Source organism: Parambassis ranga, chromosome 14 (assembly GCF_900634625.1).
Source record: "Parambassis ranga chromosome 14, fParRan2.1, whole genome shotgun sequence".
NCBI lineage: Eukaryota > Metazoa > Chordata > Actinopteri > Ambassidae > Parambassis > Parambassis ranga.
In genome coordinates this window covers 17,576,885-17,593,139 of record NC_041034.1, presented here as the reverse complement: position 1 = coordinate 17,593,139, position 16,255 = coordinate 17,576,885, and the positions used below count along the sequence as shown (strand labels likewise).

The window sequence follows — 16,255 nt, the reverse complement described above, 5'->3', positions numbered from 1 at the left end:
AGAGATGTGTACTGTCTGCATTTCTCCTCTTTAGAGAGAAAATGTACTTTGACTATTGCAAATCTATTGGTCTATCTTCTATATTGGCTTGAAAATTTTGACCATCAAAATGTGTTTGGTCTTCGTTTGAGTGTAGATAAATACATTCAATATTGAATAAACCTTTTAAAATAATTTTTGCCATGTTTTCTTTCTTGGAAAATCATGGTTGTTTGCAGTAAAAGTCTCTTTTGTACTGCGGAATAGGTCTTCAAGCTTGTTACTGCGCTCTTCACAAGGAGGACAAGCACTGAAGTAAATAAGCCTGCATAATAATTTGAGTTGTGAATTGCTGAATAGCTGCAGGGTCATGTAGTAGCAGCTGGCAGCTCATTCTTTGGAGGATGCTCTGCATTTCCTCTTGCTGTCAGCAGCCTTTAAATAAACAGAGGTCTTGCTCTGTTTTACTTGATTCCACTGCTGTCAGTGATGTTTTTTTAAATGTAGTGGAATTTTTACACTATGGTACCACTGACTATGAAGGTATGATTTTAAAGAAGTTGTACTATGAAATCAATGCTACTTAATGTTTAACCATAAGAAAAACAAGTATACAATTTTACCATTGCAGCACTGTCACGACAATGATAAAATTACAGATGTAGTTTCCACATGAGTTTAGATTTAGGCATAGGCCTACTGTTTTCACCTGTTAAAATTCTCCCGTGGTCTGCATCAGATCTCCAGCCCTGTCCGTGTTTCCCACAGCGCTGCCTGCAGTCAGAGCAGCACACAGTACCGGTGTTGTCAGTCAGCGCAGCTCCGCCGCACTGACAACATCAGTCCTCTCGCTTTCACATTTTCCACTGTACTAAGTGCAGATAAAGATACCATTCAAGATACCATTCAACCATTCAGAAAAAATATATATCGCGCTAAAATCACTCCATAAACTTACCGGCATCAGCTGAGACTAAGCTCTCTGTCATTGGGTTAAACTGGCACAACGTCAGACTGCACGGGCTGACGGTCACAACAGAGTCCGAGGTCTGACGGCCTCCGTGGTGAATTTCCTTTTAAAAGACATTATCATCCTAATAAGTGAGGTAAGAGGATCTTTATTTACTTGTTGTATTCAAATTAACAACATCTAAACGGCAGAGACAAAGCACGCAGCACATGCGAGTATTGTTTTCTGACAAGCTAGCTTAGTTTAGCCCTAGCTATTAGCTGGCTAGCAGTGTGCTAAGAGTTTATTCTAAAAGCAACGGGGCGGTGAATGAATGTTAGCTGCTAGCTAGTAGCCAATGTTCATAAACCAACACAGTAAAAAGTTTAAAGTATCTGAACCATTTACCTGCGCTTTGAATAAGCTTAATAAACACCCCTGAGTGTTTTGAATTTAGTTAATATTTTAACGTGAGTGAAAAAGTACATAAATACTATGTTAACGATGATTAGTCTTTATAGTAGAGGCTAGCATTCGCGTTAGCTACGCACAGTAGCCAGTTTTCGCCCCGTTTTGTTAGCTTTGTTAACGCAGTACAAACAACTTTAACCCTTAAAAGCTGAATGGCCAAACCCTGAAACAGGTTAAGTGACAGGCACGTTTTTATGCATTAAATATACGAATAAGTCTTATCTTTAATCTGTGAATATCGTAATGGTGTTGCCACACTAGAGCATCTGTCCACTGTCCACAAGCATCTTCTGTTGAATTCTTGACTTGATAACATAACTTTATGTGTGTTTGGTATTAACTTAGTGTATCATTATACAAAAGTACAGACTAGTAGAGGGGCACAGTTAGTTTAATGTCTGTTTTCTCTGTTACCACAAGGTTTAGTTTGGGAGTGATGGCAGACAGCACAGGGCTGCAGTTTGTCAGCTCCTATGCATTTGAAGCCATGCAGAAGGTAGATGTGGTTCGTCTTGCTGCCCTGAGTGACCCAGAGCTCAGGCTGCTGCTGCCCTGCCTGGTGAGGATGGCTCTATGTGCTCCTGCTGATCAGAGTCAGTCCTGGGCACAGGACAAGAAGCTCATCCTCCGCCTGCTCTCTGGGGTGGAAGCTGTCAACTCCATTGTTGCACTTTTGTCTGTGGACTTTCATGCTTTGGAGCAGGATGCACGGAAGGAGCAACAGCTCAGGTACAGCCACTTCTACATTTTTTTTTGGAAACAGTGGGTGCTTTATTCTGCCGACCTCTATTCAGACCCGATGACAGTACTACATAAAATCTGTTATCTGTTGTGTTAGGCACAAGGCAGGGGGGTCTAATGGAGAGAGCATCCTGGTATCACAGCTACAGCATGGGCTGACCCTGGAGTTTGAACACAGTGACCCCCTCAGAAGACTCCGCCTGGCCCTCAGTGAACTGTTGGCTATAATGAATAAGGTACGGTAAGAGTTGCTTTCATAATTCACAGAGGACATTTACATTTGTTTTTAAGAAACTAATAGCAAAAAGGAGATGCCAGTTACCTCTACCTAACAGGATAACGTACCCTGTTGATAGGTTGCTGAGACTGCAGGTGATTATCAGCTAAAATCTGAGCTTATACTTTGTATACTTTAGAGGTGTGGGACATCTGATGGATGCTTCAACAATTAATATATATTTCTCATGGAAATGAGGCTCCGATAAAAGAAACACCATTACAGTGTTCCTAAATTCTTCATCAAAGCCCATGTTTTTCAATCAAATTACATCCACATTTCTGCCAGCTGTGCTCTAATTCACTGAACTTAGACTTTTCTCAGAGCTGTTATTAATGTTATTCAGTCTTTATCTAAAAAGGTGAGGTGGATGATTAATCCATTGTGTTTCTCATTCCCTTGTTGTGTCTCAGGTGGCAGACTCAAATGGAGAGTTTTTCTTGAAGTCATCTGAGCTCTTTGAAAGCCATGTATATTTAGAAGAGGTTGCAGATGTCCTCTGCATTCTACAAGCAGGTATCACTTTTTTTTCTATTTTCGGGTCTTCTACAAATTGTATTGTGTTGGATAGCTTTTATGCACAGGTGTGCTCGTTGTTAGTCACAGACTCTGATAATTAGTGCACTTATGTCGATGAATATAACATCCATAAATGTAACAAAGACCTCCAGTACAGGAAGATGGAGGGCCTAAGGTCATTTTTCAAACACTGCTTAACAAATCAGACAAAAAACTAGAAGATGTCATCCTACTACACAGTGTCTTGTCTTAATCCACGCCAGTATAGTCACACACATCACTTTATAAATATACAGAATTTAAGTTCTTGTGCTTCATGGTAAGACATGGTATTTATTTTGCCTAAATCTAGTTATTATTTACATTATAATTTTTTCACAATAACTGAGTAACTCCTGTTATTGGTAGTGAAAGACTAAATGCAACATGCTTATTATTGTATGTTAAGATCTGTCCAATAGTAGCTGTAGAATATATAATAATCAGACACAGGAGCATTGGATGGAACTAGAGTTGACAACTTGTTTTTATTTTTATTGTTTTATTTAGAGTTGCCTTCCTTGCTGCCCATTGTGGATGTGGCAGAAGCTTTGCTTCATGTCCGCAATGGGGACTGGTTTCTGTGTCTGCTGGTTGCCAATGTTCCTGACAGCTTCAATGAAGGTAATTCATCTGTCTCACAACACTGCACACGCTGTCAGCAGATAATGTAAGATCGAATGGCTTGTTAATTGTAAGCGCTTGCTCCTACAATGACAGCAGCATGACTTTACATTGCACTATCTCAGAAACTGTGACTGCTTCATTATAATTATGGGTGGATTGTTATTGAGGTGCCACCTTTTTTTCTGGGTTTATATTGCCCATCTCTTAATTCTAGCCATGCCTGGGACCCAAGGGTGTATGCATTTGGTGTTGATTGATGATAGACATTATTACCGCACTCTGACTCTCAGAGGGTGCCTTGTGTGTGTGTGCATTAAAAGATGCATTAGAAAAAAATGGCAGTTGTCTCCAGTGCCTTCTTATCACACATAGCACTCAACATCAAGGACTACTTTTGACTTTGCTACTGAAAAAGACCTCGTTTCACTGAATTGAAAGTGAAATGAACTGGTCCAAGGGTGAAGTGTGGAAATAGTTCTGTCGAGACGCATCAAGGTCCATCAGGTTGAACCCCTATCTGGTAACTAAACCTCTCTGCTGGCCCTTTTCCTCGTGTATAAATGATGTAGAAGTAGCAGAGATGGAAGCTAATATAATTTTTCGCTTTGCTTTTTAAACTGTCAGCCACTGAGAAGTGCAGGGAAGCGAGCTAATATGTTGGAAAATAATGGATCATAGTTATATTATATTGCGTTTGATTGCATTGAGGAAATGACATTGAAGAATTGATGTGTTACTGTCACTTAAGTACAGAGGTCATCATAATTACACCATATTGCACATATTTGCCTTGTCATATCATCAAAGTGTTGCTAATAGACAGCACCTCCAAATTCCAGGAAATCAGTCATCCACCTGATGTTGTGGGGGTTTAACTGTGCCTGTCTGTTGTTGCAGTTTGCAGAGGCCTGATCAAGAACGGAGAGCGTCAAGATGAGGAAAGTGTGGGTGGTCGGCGCAGGACCGAAGCCCTCAGACAGCTATGTCAGATGAACCCCTCACAGGCCCTCAACATCAGAGCCATGGTGGTCAGTAACAGTATTAATATAATCGCAGGGCTCTGAAGAGAAGCCAGAAACACACCTAATCTACAACCTCCCAAAGACTGTTTGTTTCTGTTGAGAGATGGATCCTCTCAGCTGAAATAAACTTTCACAGCTGCTTTATTTTGAAGGAGATACATTTATTTTGCTTTCATTATTTTTTTCCCCTTATTAATTATACAGGTGTACACTACAAAATTTTCTTTAGGTTTTTCCCCTTTGCTGCAATTTGTTTTCCTCACAAAATGTGTGTGTTACAAGAGTGTGTTTTTGCAGAAACATGGCGGCATAAACACTGAGTGGGATCTCAATATAATGATTTACTGTGACCACACATCTCAAATGATTCTTGTAGGTTTTCTTTATAATAGTTCTTTATAAAATATTATATTACTTATCTATCTCTCTCATCCCTAGTTGTAGAAAAGTTGCTCTGTGCTACACTTAAATATCAGTGTATGGACATTTTTGTTAATTGTTATAGAATCGACTGCTGCTGTGCCTTTACTTCAAACTCTCCTTGTAAAGGTTACCAAAAGATTTTCCACTTTGGCGATTTACATTATAAGACACTATGCTATCCCTGAGGGGAGGAATTTGTCTTCTCGCTTCCCTCCTTCTCACAGTGAGGTTACAGTACAGTGTCAGCTATTGAACGAAGCCCTGGGATGTGGTAGAAATTCATTGCCTTGCTGAATGAATGCATTAGCAGGGCTCATAGAGCTCTTTAATTAGGGTATGTTATAAACAGGTTAGTCATAATAATTGATATCTGGTGTTTGTTATTAAAATAAAATATGAGAGTATTTCTCACAATGTGTTATTTGTTCCTAGGTGGAGGAGTGTCACCTGCCTGGTTTGGGTGTAGCTCTTACTCTGGATTACAAACCAGATACTGCAGATGAGGCAGTCAGTCCCCTAGTCTCCTATGTTAGTGGATTGCTCTTGGGCACCAATAGCAAGGTCCGTACGTGGTTCAGCATGTTCATTCGCAATGGCCAACAGGTAAGAAGCCCCTCTTTATTTTCAATACTGTATCCTACCCTTATTTTGACTCTATTGTATTTTTTATTGGTGGATTATTTTATAATTTATATAGTTTATTTTTGCTTTTGTGTCTGTGCTGTTGCAATAACCCAATTTCCCCATTGTGGGACAAATAAAGGTTTTCTTGATCTTAATTTTAATGCTTAAATCACACACAGCTCTAATGTGTTTCTATAGACAAAGGAAGACAGGATTTAAAAAGTGGAATAAACTACAACACAAGCATTTTTTAACATCAGATATGTTTGTGTCACCACTAGTGACACAGTAGAATTGCCCCAATTTCCAGCTAACATCCAAAATACAATAATGCTCTGTGTTTGTATATTATTATTTGCATCAAGGCGCCTGCTCACTTTGTCAGTTGATTCACTGTCCGCAGATTTGTATATTGATTTGCAATTTAAGTCATTTAACAGAATTGCTGATTTGAGCCCCAGCAGTTGACTCACATCTTTCTATTTTCCCTTTCTATCGTTCTGCCAGCGTAAGAGAGAAAGCAGCTCAGTGCTGTGGCAAATGCGCAGACAGCTGCTGCTAGAGTTAGTCGCCATCCTGCCTCGTTCTCGCAGCACCCATGTGCCCAACGATGGTGATATGGAAGAAGAAGGTGGTTCAGAGTACTCTGGCCTCCGAGAAGAACATGTGGTAAAAGCCAGCGCCCTGCTTCGACTGTACTGTGCTCTCATGGGCATCGCAGGTCTCAGGTAAGTCAAAGCCTACACTCCTGTTTTTTTCTTTTGATCTGAAAGTACTTTTATATTTAAAGGGTTAATATGAGTGTGATTCTTCTCTAGACCCACTGATGAAGAGGGAGAACAGCTGTTGCAGCTGATGACCAGCCGGCCTCCAGCTACTCCTGCTGGTGTTCGCTTTGTCTCCCTGTCCTTCTGCAAGTTGCTAGCTTTTCCAACTCTAGTCAGGTACAGAAAGCTTGTTGTATGAACTCGTGCTTGTCGATGTCTGTGTTACCTTTGTGTTGCCAAGAAAATGGGCTAGGATCACATAACCCTTTCATCTGCCATAGGCTGGAGATTTGGTTTTGCCTACTAAAAGCCATCTTTGTATATTTTGGCATATGTGTCTTTTTCAGTATTCATATAATGAACATTATACTGTGTGTGTGTTTTGTGCAGTACTCCAGAGCAAGAACAGCTGATGGTCATGTGGCTCAGCTGGATGATCAAAGAGGAGGAATACTTTGAGAGGTAGGAAAATCTCTGTATTAATGCACTAAGCCATTACTAATGAGGCAGAAATCACATTAGTTACATTCATTCTATACATAAAACAGTTACCAGTACATGTTTAAATGCTGTCTGGGTTTAGTATGCAGTTAATACAAATGCCATTGTGGTGCAGTTGCAGGCCGTTTTGAGATCATACAATTAATATAATAATGGTGTACTGTTAGAACATTTATGCTGACATATCACTGTATCAGTAATGATGCGTAGGCCGTGTGTACAAAATTGGTTGAACAGGGGTCTGTAAGATCAGTGTGTTTGAATTTATATCTGTAGGCAAAACTGAAAACTTTGCTTTGGCTCTGTTGACTGTTTGACATTCACTGTGTATGTACTTGTTTGTTCTTTGTGGAAAACGCAATGGTCTCACTAAAGCTTTGGTTTTCTCATCTGTTAAAATAGAGTTAGTATGACCTTAAGTGACATTAGTCAGAGTTTCATTTCAACTAAAAGGAAAAGGGCTGATAGGTGTGGTGTGTGTGAGTCGATGGTATAATGAGTTTATTAAAATTCTGTCCTGTAAGACGCAGAATTAACTACAAACCCAAATGTCTTTGCTCAGTTGCCTCTCTGCATATGTGTGTGTCTTCTTCCTTACAGTGCTGCGGGCGTTTCTGCTTCTTTTGGAGAGATGCTATTACTGGTTGCGATGTATTTCCATAGCAACCAGCTCAGCTCCATTATTGAGTTGGTGTGCTCTACTTTGGGGATGAAGGTAAGGTGGTAGGTGGGAGGGAGGCAGTGATCAATACATCAGTCTGGCTGACCAGCTACTGGCCCAACTCCTCCACCGCAGCAGTGGTGCATAATAAAGACCATATCACTAATGAAACACTTGCAGCATACACATATTTGGCAAGACACCCTATACCCTCTGGCCAATTTTCTGTTTTATTACTTATTAAGTGCACTATTGTTTCCTGCCTGTGTGCTAAGTAGTTTTCCTGTCTCAGTGTATTTTCCACTAAGATGTGTAATGTAATTGGATTTAGAGCCTGTTTGTTTCCACCCCTAGGGCAAGCCTCTCAATTCAGTATTGTGCCTGCCATGTAGAGTTTTTCTTATGAAATATGAAAGGAGGGAATTACAAAATACCAGCGCTGCTGCCTGAAGGTTGTTTTCACTTGTAGCAAACCTACCACTGTTTATGTTTCTCATAGTGTTTTGGGTAATGTCCATATTTCTACAGATTGCCATTAAGCCCAGCTCTCTAAGCAAGATGAAGACTATATTCACACAGGAGATCTTCACTGAACAGGTATTATAAGTTGGTCTGTCCCAGTGTACATTTTGTGCTGACACAATGTCTGCTTTTATATAGGATATATCCTATCCTATCGGTAAATAAGTCAGAAAAATGTCATGTGCACAGACTCTGTAGGTGTTCCTGATCCATTCTCACTGTATAGATCCCATGCTTTTATTTTGCTGTCTAGGTGGTTACAGCCCATGCAGTCAGAGTTGCAGTGACCAACAACTTGAGCGCCAACATCACAGGATTTCTCCCCATTCACTGCATCTACCAGCTGCTTCGGAGTCGAGCTTTTACCAAACACAAAGTGTCCATCAAGGTATACCAAACACATATGAGTGCATTACTTATTTTTAAGGAAATGTACAGAAAAAATAATGTTGCTTTGTGGTGCTGTATTTGTGTGCATCTTCCAGGACTGGATATATCGCCAGCTGTGTGAGACAACTACTCCCATCCACACCCAGCTGATTCCCCTTATTGACGCCTATATCAACTCCATCCTCACTCCAGCATCCAAGGCCAACCCAGAGGCCACCAACCAGCCAATCACTGAGCAGGAGATCCTCAATGTGTTCCAGAATGCTGGGGTGAGTCCAGTGTCTTCATATTAACTGCAAATATCCCTGAAAACTTAATAGCACTGCCATCACATTTTCTCTTGGCCTTTGTCCCCTCTTATAATGACATTTTACAGAATGTTAGAAGAAGCTCTCTTTCATTTGTCTTCATTGAGTTACTTTGCTAAATTACTGTCATAGCAGGTGGTATCAGTATGTCCAGTCAGAAAACAATTTCAGCATATTTCGTATATTAAGCTATGAGATAAGGATAATAATGTGTAGCAGAAGTATGAACACAGCAATTCTATATGCTGAATTTTTACTGTGTCTGTGTTTGTCATTAGTATTGAAGTAACTTCTAAAGTTGTTAAAGAGTTAAACTGATTTATTATTTTGAAAATGTGCTGCAGTTTCCCACCAATGTTTTGAAAGCATTTACCCTGTGTGTGTTCACTGATGATAAAGAGCCCTGGTATGCTGCCTGTCCCTGAACCATAGCTGTTATTTTTGCTTCTCTCTTCTCTTTATTGGATAGCAAGGGGACAGTAGTCGAGGAGGACGACAGCGCTACTCTATCACCACCCAACTTCTGATCCTCTATTACATTCTGTCTTATGAGGAGAACCTGCTGGCTAGTACCAAACAACTGGGTATGTACATGACAGTGTCCCCACAAAACAATGCACTGTGAGTTGCTTCTCTGTATGCTTTTGGCTCAGTTTCCTCTTTGTTTCTTATTTTTTCTTTTTTTCTCTAAGAGGAGTTGTGTTGAAGATGAAGGGTGTGTGTCAGGCAGCGAGAAAAGAAAGAAAGCTTTTGTCCTCTGTTAAGTTGTAGGAGAGACGCTCTCTCTCTGGATGTGCAGCCATTCACCCTTTTCTCTCTTGGCACCAAGTATTGGCTGCTTCATAGTGAATAAATGGAGGGCTGACAAAGAGCCAAGTACAATGGCTGCGGGAGCAAAGCTAACTAGGACAGCTGTAGGTTAGATTGAGCATTAGCAGTTAGCCTAGTCAGTGTTTATTCTCTCCCATGACGAGCTCTCCTCTTGCCCTTCATTAGACCAGATTTATGTGAGAGTTTATGCCCATCTCTTTAATTGCTGTGTTTACCCAAGTGCTCCCACAGCCTTCAAGGAAGGAGTAATGAAGCCCATCAGCAGTGGTAATGAACCCACGTCAATGAAAAATCACCTCCGTTCCTTTAATGCATCAGCACAGTAGCTCTGGCGTCCTTACACAACAAAAAAAACCCACTTATGTTCTGTCTTGTCCTTCTTTTGCTTTATGCTTTCACTATCTGTCTGCTGTTTTTACTCTTCTGTTCTTTATTTACTCTTGTTTCTTATTTCAAGCCCTGATGCAGAGGAAACCAAAGTCCTACTCCGCAGCCTTGATGGACCAGATTCCAATTAAGTACCTTGTTACCCAAGCCCAGGGGCTACAGCAGGAGCTTGGAGGTGAGATAATTGGTTATCAACATGCATTGGGGAAAATATGTAATAAAGTACCCAAACATGCTCACCTCAAAAACATCAAATAATTGTTTCTGATAAACTGAAAAATAACCTTCCATTGTTTCCAGGTCTACACTCGGCCCTGCTGAGACTGCTTGCCACAAACTACCCTCACTTGTGTCTAGTGGAGGACTGGGTGTATGAGGAGGAGGTGACTGGTACGCTGCCTCTGCTGAGGAGGATGATGCTTTCCAGCAACACCTGTAGATACACTCAGAGCCAGCTCCACCAGGGTGAGCAGGATAGGAATTATAATGTTAACGCAGAAGTTTAATGTTGGTAGTTTTTTTTTTTTAATTACGTGTCCAAAAAATATGGTGAATGACAAATCATAAATTTCTCATTGGGCAATAACAAGCACCAGTAATAAATGAATTTAGGGAGCCAGGAACAAGTAGGTGAGGTGTCATATTATCAGTCATAAGTAGAAGCGGGAATAAAAACAAATATTTAATTTCACAGTTTATCCAGCTGAAATCTTAGCTCAATGGTTAACCCTTCAGGTTTAATAGGATATGCTGTAGGATAGCCAAAGTGTCTTCACTGCTTTTTTTAGGAAACGATGAGAGAAGTATAGTATGAAATAGAAATGTCTCCAGCTAATGGTAGAAGATCAAAAGAGATTTCAGCTTAGAATTCCATTACTGCCTTGGTATCTTTTTTATTCTGTAGTTTGACCTTTTTTGATGCACAGTTTTGTGAAATGTCAAAATAAATGAATATCAAGTTAATTATGTATTAGGTTTAGGTGGTAACACCACCCCAGTTTATTTTATTTTTTACTAGTTCATTCCTATAAATATGTTAAGGCTGTGTTGCACTCTGCACAGATTATTTGGTTTTAGATTCCAATAACCTGCAAGATGCTAAAGGTCTGGATTTGGAGGAATTGTAATTCAGACTTTTGTTTCCCCCAGCTTTCCAGAAGTTGCCTTCCAGCAGTCCCAGGTTGATGCGGATCCTGGAGCATTTAACACTACTGTCACCTGGAGACCTGATCCCATATGCAGAGGCCCTCACAGCCAGCATGGCTCTGCTGCTGGAGCCTGCTGTACCTCGACGCATACTGCAGACCCTTAATAAGCTCTGGATGGGCCTCAACACTGTGATGCCACGCAGGTATATTCCCTCAATACATGGAATAATACATTGTGGTAATGTGTGATAACATGAGTTAAAGGCATTGGGTAGATTCTTAGTAAAAGGTTATCAGAAGTACATGATGTGGTGTTGTTCTTCTATGGCTGTATAGGTGGTGCTGGCAGAGAAGTAAATTGATTAAAGGGTGACATGTGGAGCAAGAGTTCTTGCCCATAAGTCCAGGCAGTATACTTAATGATTGTTGTATGAATAGTTCAGAGGTATCGAGCCAAGAAACTGTCAGCCGGGGCAGTTACGGGTCGCTCTCACTGTGCCCCACCGCCAAAAGAAGCACATTAACCAAGGCTCTGAGTGCACATTCTATCAATCCAAACAGGGGCCTGTAACAAGAAGAGGTCAGGGCAAAAAAACTAAAGGAGACTCTGTGAGGCAGATGTAAGGGTTGGTTATCTACTTATCTCTTCTATCTAGGAGGAGGGCAGCAGTGTCAGATTTCACAAAGATTTGCTGTTTGATGCAGTGTGCAAGCTGTATGAAAGCTCAGATCTCCAGGAGTACCCTGCTTTTATTTGGATTTAACTTGTCTAATGTCTGGTTGATAGTAAAATGCTGATGTCGACCCTGAGTGAATGATTAATGATTAACCCCCTGCTGAAGTTTATGCCACATTACAGTAGAATGTCCACATCAAATGCAAATTCCAACAGTTTTGGGTACATTTTCTTTGCATATCCTTTACCATTAAAAAAAAATAAATAAATCAATGTGTATAACATGTGCATGTGTCTGGTTGCAGGTTGTGGGTGATGACGGTAAATGCCCTCCAGCCTTCAGTGAAGCTGCTCAAGCCGCAGACGTACACTCAGAATGACCTGATGGTGGATCCTCTAATTGTGCTGCGCTGTGATCAGAGGGTATACAGGTGACTGCTGACTCATTACTTAATGTTACATTTATAGAAGTCTGTTTTATGTGGATGTGGAGAGAATAAAAGTCAAAAATCCAGATAGTAGGAGTTGAGAAAGAAGTAACACTTTGTTGTGTGTTTTTGGTCAGGTGTCCTCCTTTGATGGACATTGTCCTTCACATGTTGAATGGCTATCTGCTGGCCTCAAAAGCCTACCTGCAGTGCCACCTGAAGGAGACAGCTGACTTTGATCGACAGAGCCAGACTGTTTCAAACTTGGGTGTACCTGGACAACCAGAGACAGCTGAGGTCACCAGGGAGGAGTTGAAGAACGCCCTTCTAGCTGCACAGGTATTTTGATGAAATGCATTCCTACAAATGGATCCAGCTTTTTTTTATAGGAGATTCCTATTAACCACATCTTCTTAGAAAAAATAAATAAGTAAAAATCAGACTACATAAACATCAACACATGTAACAGATGACCTTTACACACGGTCAGTGTAACCACCTGTTTCTGTTTAACTTCAGGACAGCGCAGCAGTCCAAATTCTCCTGGAGGTGTGTCTGCCAACCTCCAAAGAGCAGCAGCTGGGGGCCGCTACAGAGAGCCTGTTGAAGAGCATTCGGGGCCCTGTGCCAGGGAAATCGAAGCAGGGAAGCCTGGGGCAGAGAGCCAGAGGGGGTGTGGAGGACGCTGAGCCAGAGGGAGGCCTGTTCAGTGACTTGAGGGAGGTGCAATGTCTCATATGTTGTCTGCTGCATCAAATGTTCATCGCTGACCCCAACATTGCCAAGTTGGTTCACTTTCAGGTAATTCAATGTGAAAAATGTTGGCAGGCTTATAGTGCCTTCACTGCATAATCGTCTTGGTTCTGTCCTAATGTTGCAATTTAAAGTAATGCTGCCACAGTAAGTGATAGTGCCGTAGTGCAGAAAATATGTTCCAGTGAGTTCTTCAAGAAGAGCCAAATCATGTTGACCTCGTTAGTCATCACATTCTGCCAGGGCATCAGTAATAAGTGACTGCAGCACTCCCAGAAGTAACAGATGGCCATATGGTGGACTTCATCAAACCAATCCTTCCTCTGTCATACTAATCCACCCTTTTCTACGCTGCTAAGCAGAAGCTGCTGTGAGCGTTCATGTACACATTTAAGATAGCACATGGTGTGTAAATGACTGCTTAAATATATCGGGTGTGTTCCTTATTCTCCCCTTATCTTTCTAGTTTAAGTATAAGTTTCATATTTCCTCCTCGTCATCTCTTCCAGGGTTACCCTCAAGCTCTGCTGCCTCTAACTGTGGCAGGCATCCCCTCCATCCATATCTGTCTGGACTTCATCCCAGAGCTGCTGGCCCAGCCCCAGCTGGAAAAGCAGGTGAGGCCTCCCAAGCTCCCCTCATCTCCTCTCCCCTCCTTCTCCCTTGTTTTCTGGCTTTAAATCCTTTACTTGCCCTGGGTTTATGCCAGAGACTCTCTTACACCGCTTTTGTTGTGTTTTTTTTAATATATATGCATATGCCTTATGCATTGCTGTTGGTATTGTGTCTGTCTTTTCAGATTTTTGCAATTCAGCTGCTGTCACACCTGTGTACTCAGTACGCCCTACCCAAGTCCCTGAGTGTGGCCAGGTTGGCCATCAGTGTCATGGGCACCCTGCTAACAGGTGAAATATCTCTTCTTGTCTTATACATGTATATTTGCTTTTAGCTGTTGTCTGCTTTATTTAGTCTAGTTGTTTTTTTTAAAGTAGATCATTAGACCAAACTGCTCACTGTCCATCTTTCTTATATCAGATACTGTGACACTATGCCTTGAAATTTTTATCCCAATATTTGGCTGCCACCGTCTGGCCTGTGGCTGTTAGTGCAACATTCTTTGTCTATTACAAAAGTGTAAACTAAACTTGTTTGCATAGCTCAGTATGTGTGTGTGTTCTGCTCTACAGTGCTGACTCGTGCCAAGCGTTTCTCCTTCTTCATGCCCACCCTGCCGTGTCTGGTGGCCTTCTGCCAGGCCTTCCCTCCACTCTATGATGATGTGGCAGCTCTGTTGGTACAAGTGGGTCAGGTCTGTGCTTCCGATGTGGCCACCAAAGCCAGGGACATTGACCCTTTTATTGCCCGTGAGTACAACAGTCAGTCATTTAGCTTGTTAAGAAGCACTGTTTTTTTTAAATTAATATGGCTATAACTATTCATCAGTACATGTTTTGTGACAGGATCCTGGACCTGCTTGTCAGGATATTGTTTACATGTCAGTTAATATAATGAATAGCTGAAAAAGATTCCAGTTCCAGAGTTGTGCATTTTTTTGTTTTCTTACCACAGGCTTGCAGTATCTAAAAGAGAAACCACAGGAGGCTGCGGTTCCAGGAGGAGACTCTTCCAGGCTGACTTTACCACAGAAGACAGCAGAGGATCTGGGTGGAGCTGACCCTGATGTCCAGCTCTGCTACTGCATAGAAGCCACCTTCATGGACATCATCAGCTCCACACTTCACAGACTGTAAATCAGACAAACATTCTACCGACAGTGGAGAGGACTTGATTACCAAACACTGCCTCTGAAAGACATTCACGCTTCTAAGAGTGCTACTGTGTTCCAGAATGTTGGTGTATTAATGATGCTGACTCGTATTTGTGTGTCCCAGGAGGAATAGTGGATGGGCTGTGATGCCACCTTTGACAAGGGCTTTCAGGTTAGGTTGTGGGTTCCTCTCAGTGATGGGACATGCTGTGCTGTGTATCCACTTCAGTCTGTTCTGTCTGTAAAAACATCAGCCTCTGCTCTGAACCTAGAGAAGTCATGACTTGAAAATTTCTGTTTTGTAGAAAATAAAATGCAGAAAATGTTTTGACCCCTACAGGAATATTTTAATATGTAATCTGTAAGTATTGTGACCTTTATTCTTGAAATGAAAAAATGAAAATGTTGCCTTAAAAGGTGTAGACTTTTGTATTTTGTTTGTAATAAAACAAAGGAAATGTGTGACCGAGGAGGTGTATTCTAAACAATGCATATCTTACATATCCCCTAAACTTAAAACTTAAAAAAACTGGCACAAATCACCACTTGCACTCAAGGGGACTGGTTCGATTCTGGACCGGACCGCTCTTGGTCTTGGACTTGTAGAAAAAGACATCGCAAAACAAATTTCTTCAATATTTTATATATAGCAGATGATCGGATAAAATGTTTGGAATGTCAATTAAAACAGTTACCTGTGCATGTTTCTCACCTTTGCCATCGTCTCGCGAGATTTATAGGTTCGTGCCAATTTCTCGCCTAGCTAGCTCACAGCTTCATGGCTAGCAGACAGCTAGCAGACAGCTAGCAGGAGAGTAATGGCGGCCTTAGGCGGCATCGAACATGTGGCCTCAATTTTACAAAACATTTTACATGCTGAAAAACATGTATTCATACAGAGTAAGACATGGCAGCTGAGCATATCTGAGAACACTTGGTAAGTTTAACTTGCTTTGCTCTTAGAGCCAATCCTGGCCTTTGTGTGAACTGCTTTAAAGTTGTTGGTTTGTTTAGGATAAAACAAAACAAAAACATTGAAAACTGTTTAAAATGACGTTACTATTTCCTTGAACTCTATCATTTGCAACATTTTCGCTGTTTCACTGTCACACAATCAGATATTGGTGCCTTGACGCTTAAATGTGATCATTAACACCTGTGCACCTGTGCACCTGTTACATTTTCTGACCTGTCTTGTTGTCTGCGAGCAGCAGAAAGTACGTTGCTAGAAGTTTGGGTTTCTCAAATGTTATCTTTAAATATTTAGGAAAATATACAGTATGTTGGTGCCAGTTTATAGTGTTGTATTAACTGAACATACAATCATAAAATTAAATTGCAGAAGAAAGGAGGGTTATAAGAGGGAAGAGTAGATAAAAAAATACAAAAATAGACATGGGTGGAAAAAATAAACCTGGAATGAGGTGAGAATATGCAAGAAGAA

The 16,255-nt window shown here is 41.1% G+C and overlaps 1 protein-coding gene across 1 annotated transcript; it reads left to right on the top strand.

Moving 5' to 3' along the window:
- Positions 1 to 780: 780 nt before the first annotated feature.
- ints2 (integrator complex subunit 2) lies at positions 781 to 15,273 on the top strand. The gene is made up of 25 exons (XM_028422372.1): positions 781 to 1,085; positions 1,820 to 2,128; positions 2,238 to 2,376; positions 2,831 to 2,933; positions 3,486 to 3,599; positions 4,500 to 4,630; positions 5,480 to 5,650; positions 6,179 to 6,399; positions 6,490 to 6,615; positions 6,829 to 6,900; positions 7,540 to 7,654; positions 8,129 to 8,197; positions 8,376 to 8,510; positions 8,608 to 8,781; positions 9,290 to 9,404; positions 10,109 to 10,213; positions 10,339 to 10,503; positions 11,188 to 11,389; positions 12,168 to 12,293; positions 12,428 to 12,629; positions 12,810 to 13,091; positions 13,553 to 13,660; positions 13,843 to 13,948; positions 14,231 to 14,407; positions 14,613 to 15,273. Exons 2-25 carry the CDS (start codon positions 1,836 to 1,838, stop codon positions 14,792 to 14,794), a joined length of 3,633 nt encoding a protein of 1,210 aa, XP_028278173.1. The 5' UTR covers positions 781 to 1,085; positions 1,820 to 1,835; the 3' UTR covers positions 14,795 to 15,273.
- The last annotated feature ends 982 nt before the right edge of the window (positions 15,274 to 16,255 follow it).

What these genes read in the sequence shown, in the direction of transcription:
- ints2 (XM_028422372.1), top strand. Translation starts at nt 1,836, where the DNA reads ATGGCAGACAGCACAGGGCTGCAGTTTGTCAGCTCCTATGCATTTGAA. An exon ending in CGGAAGGAGCAACAGCTCAG is followed by an intron (nt 2,129 to 2,237) that starts GTACAGCCACTT and finishes CTGTTGTGTTAG; the next exon opens with GCACAAGGCAGGGGGGTCTA. An exon ending in TCAACATCAGAGCCATGGTG is followed by an intron (nt 4,631 to 5,479) that starts GTCAGTAACAGT and finishes ATTTGTTCCTAG; the next exon opens with GTGGAGGAGTGTCACCTGCC.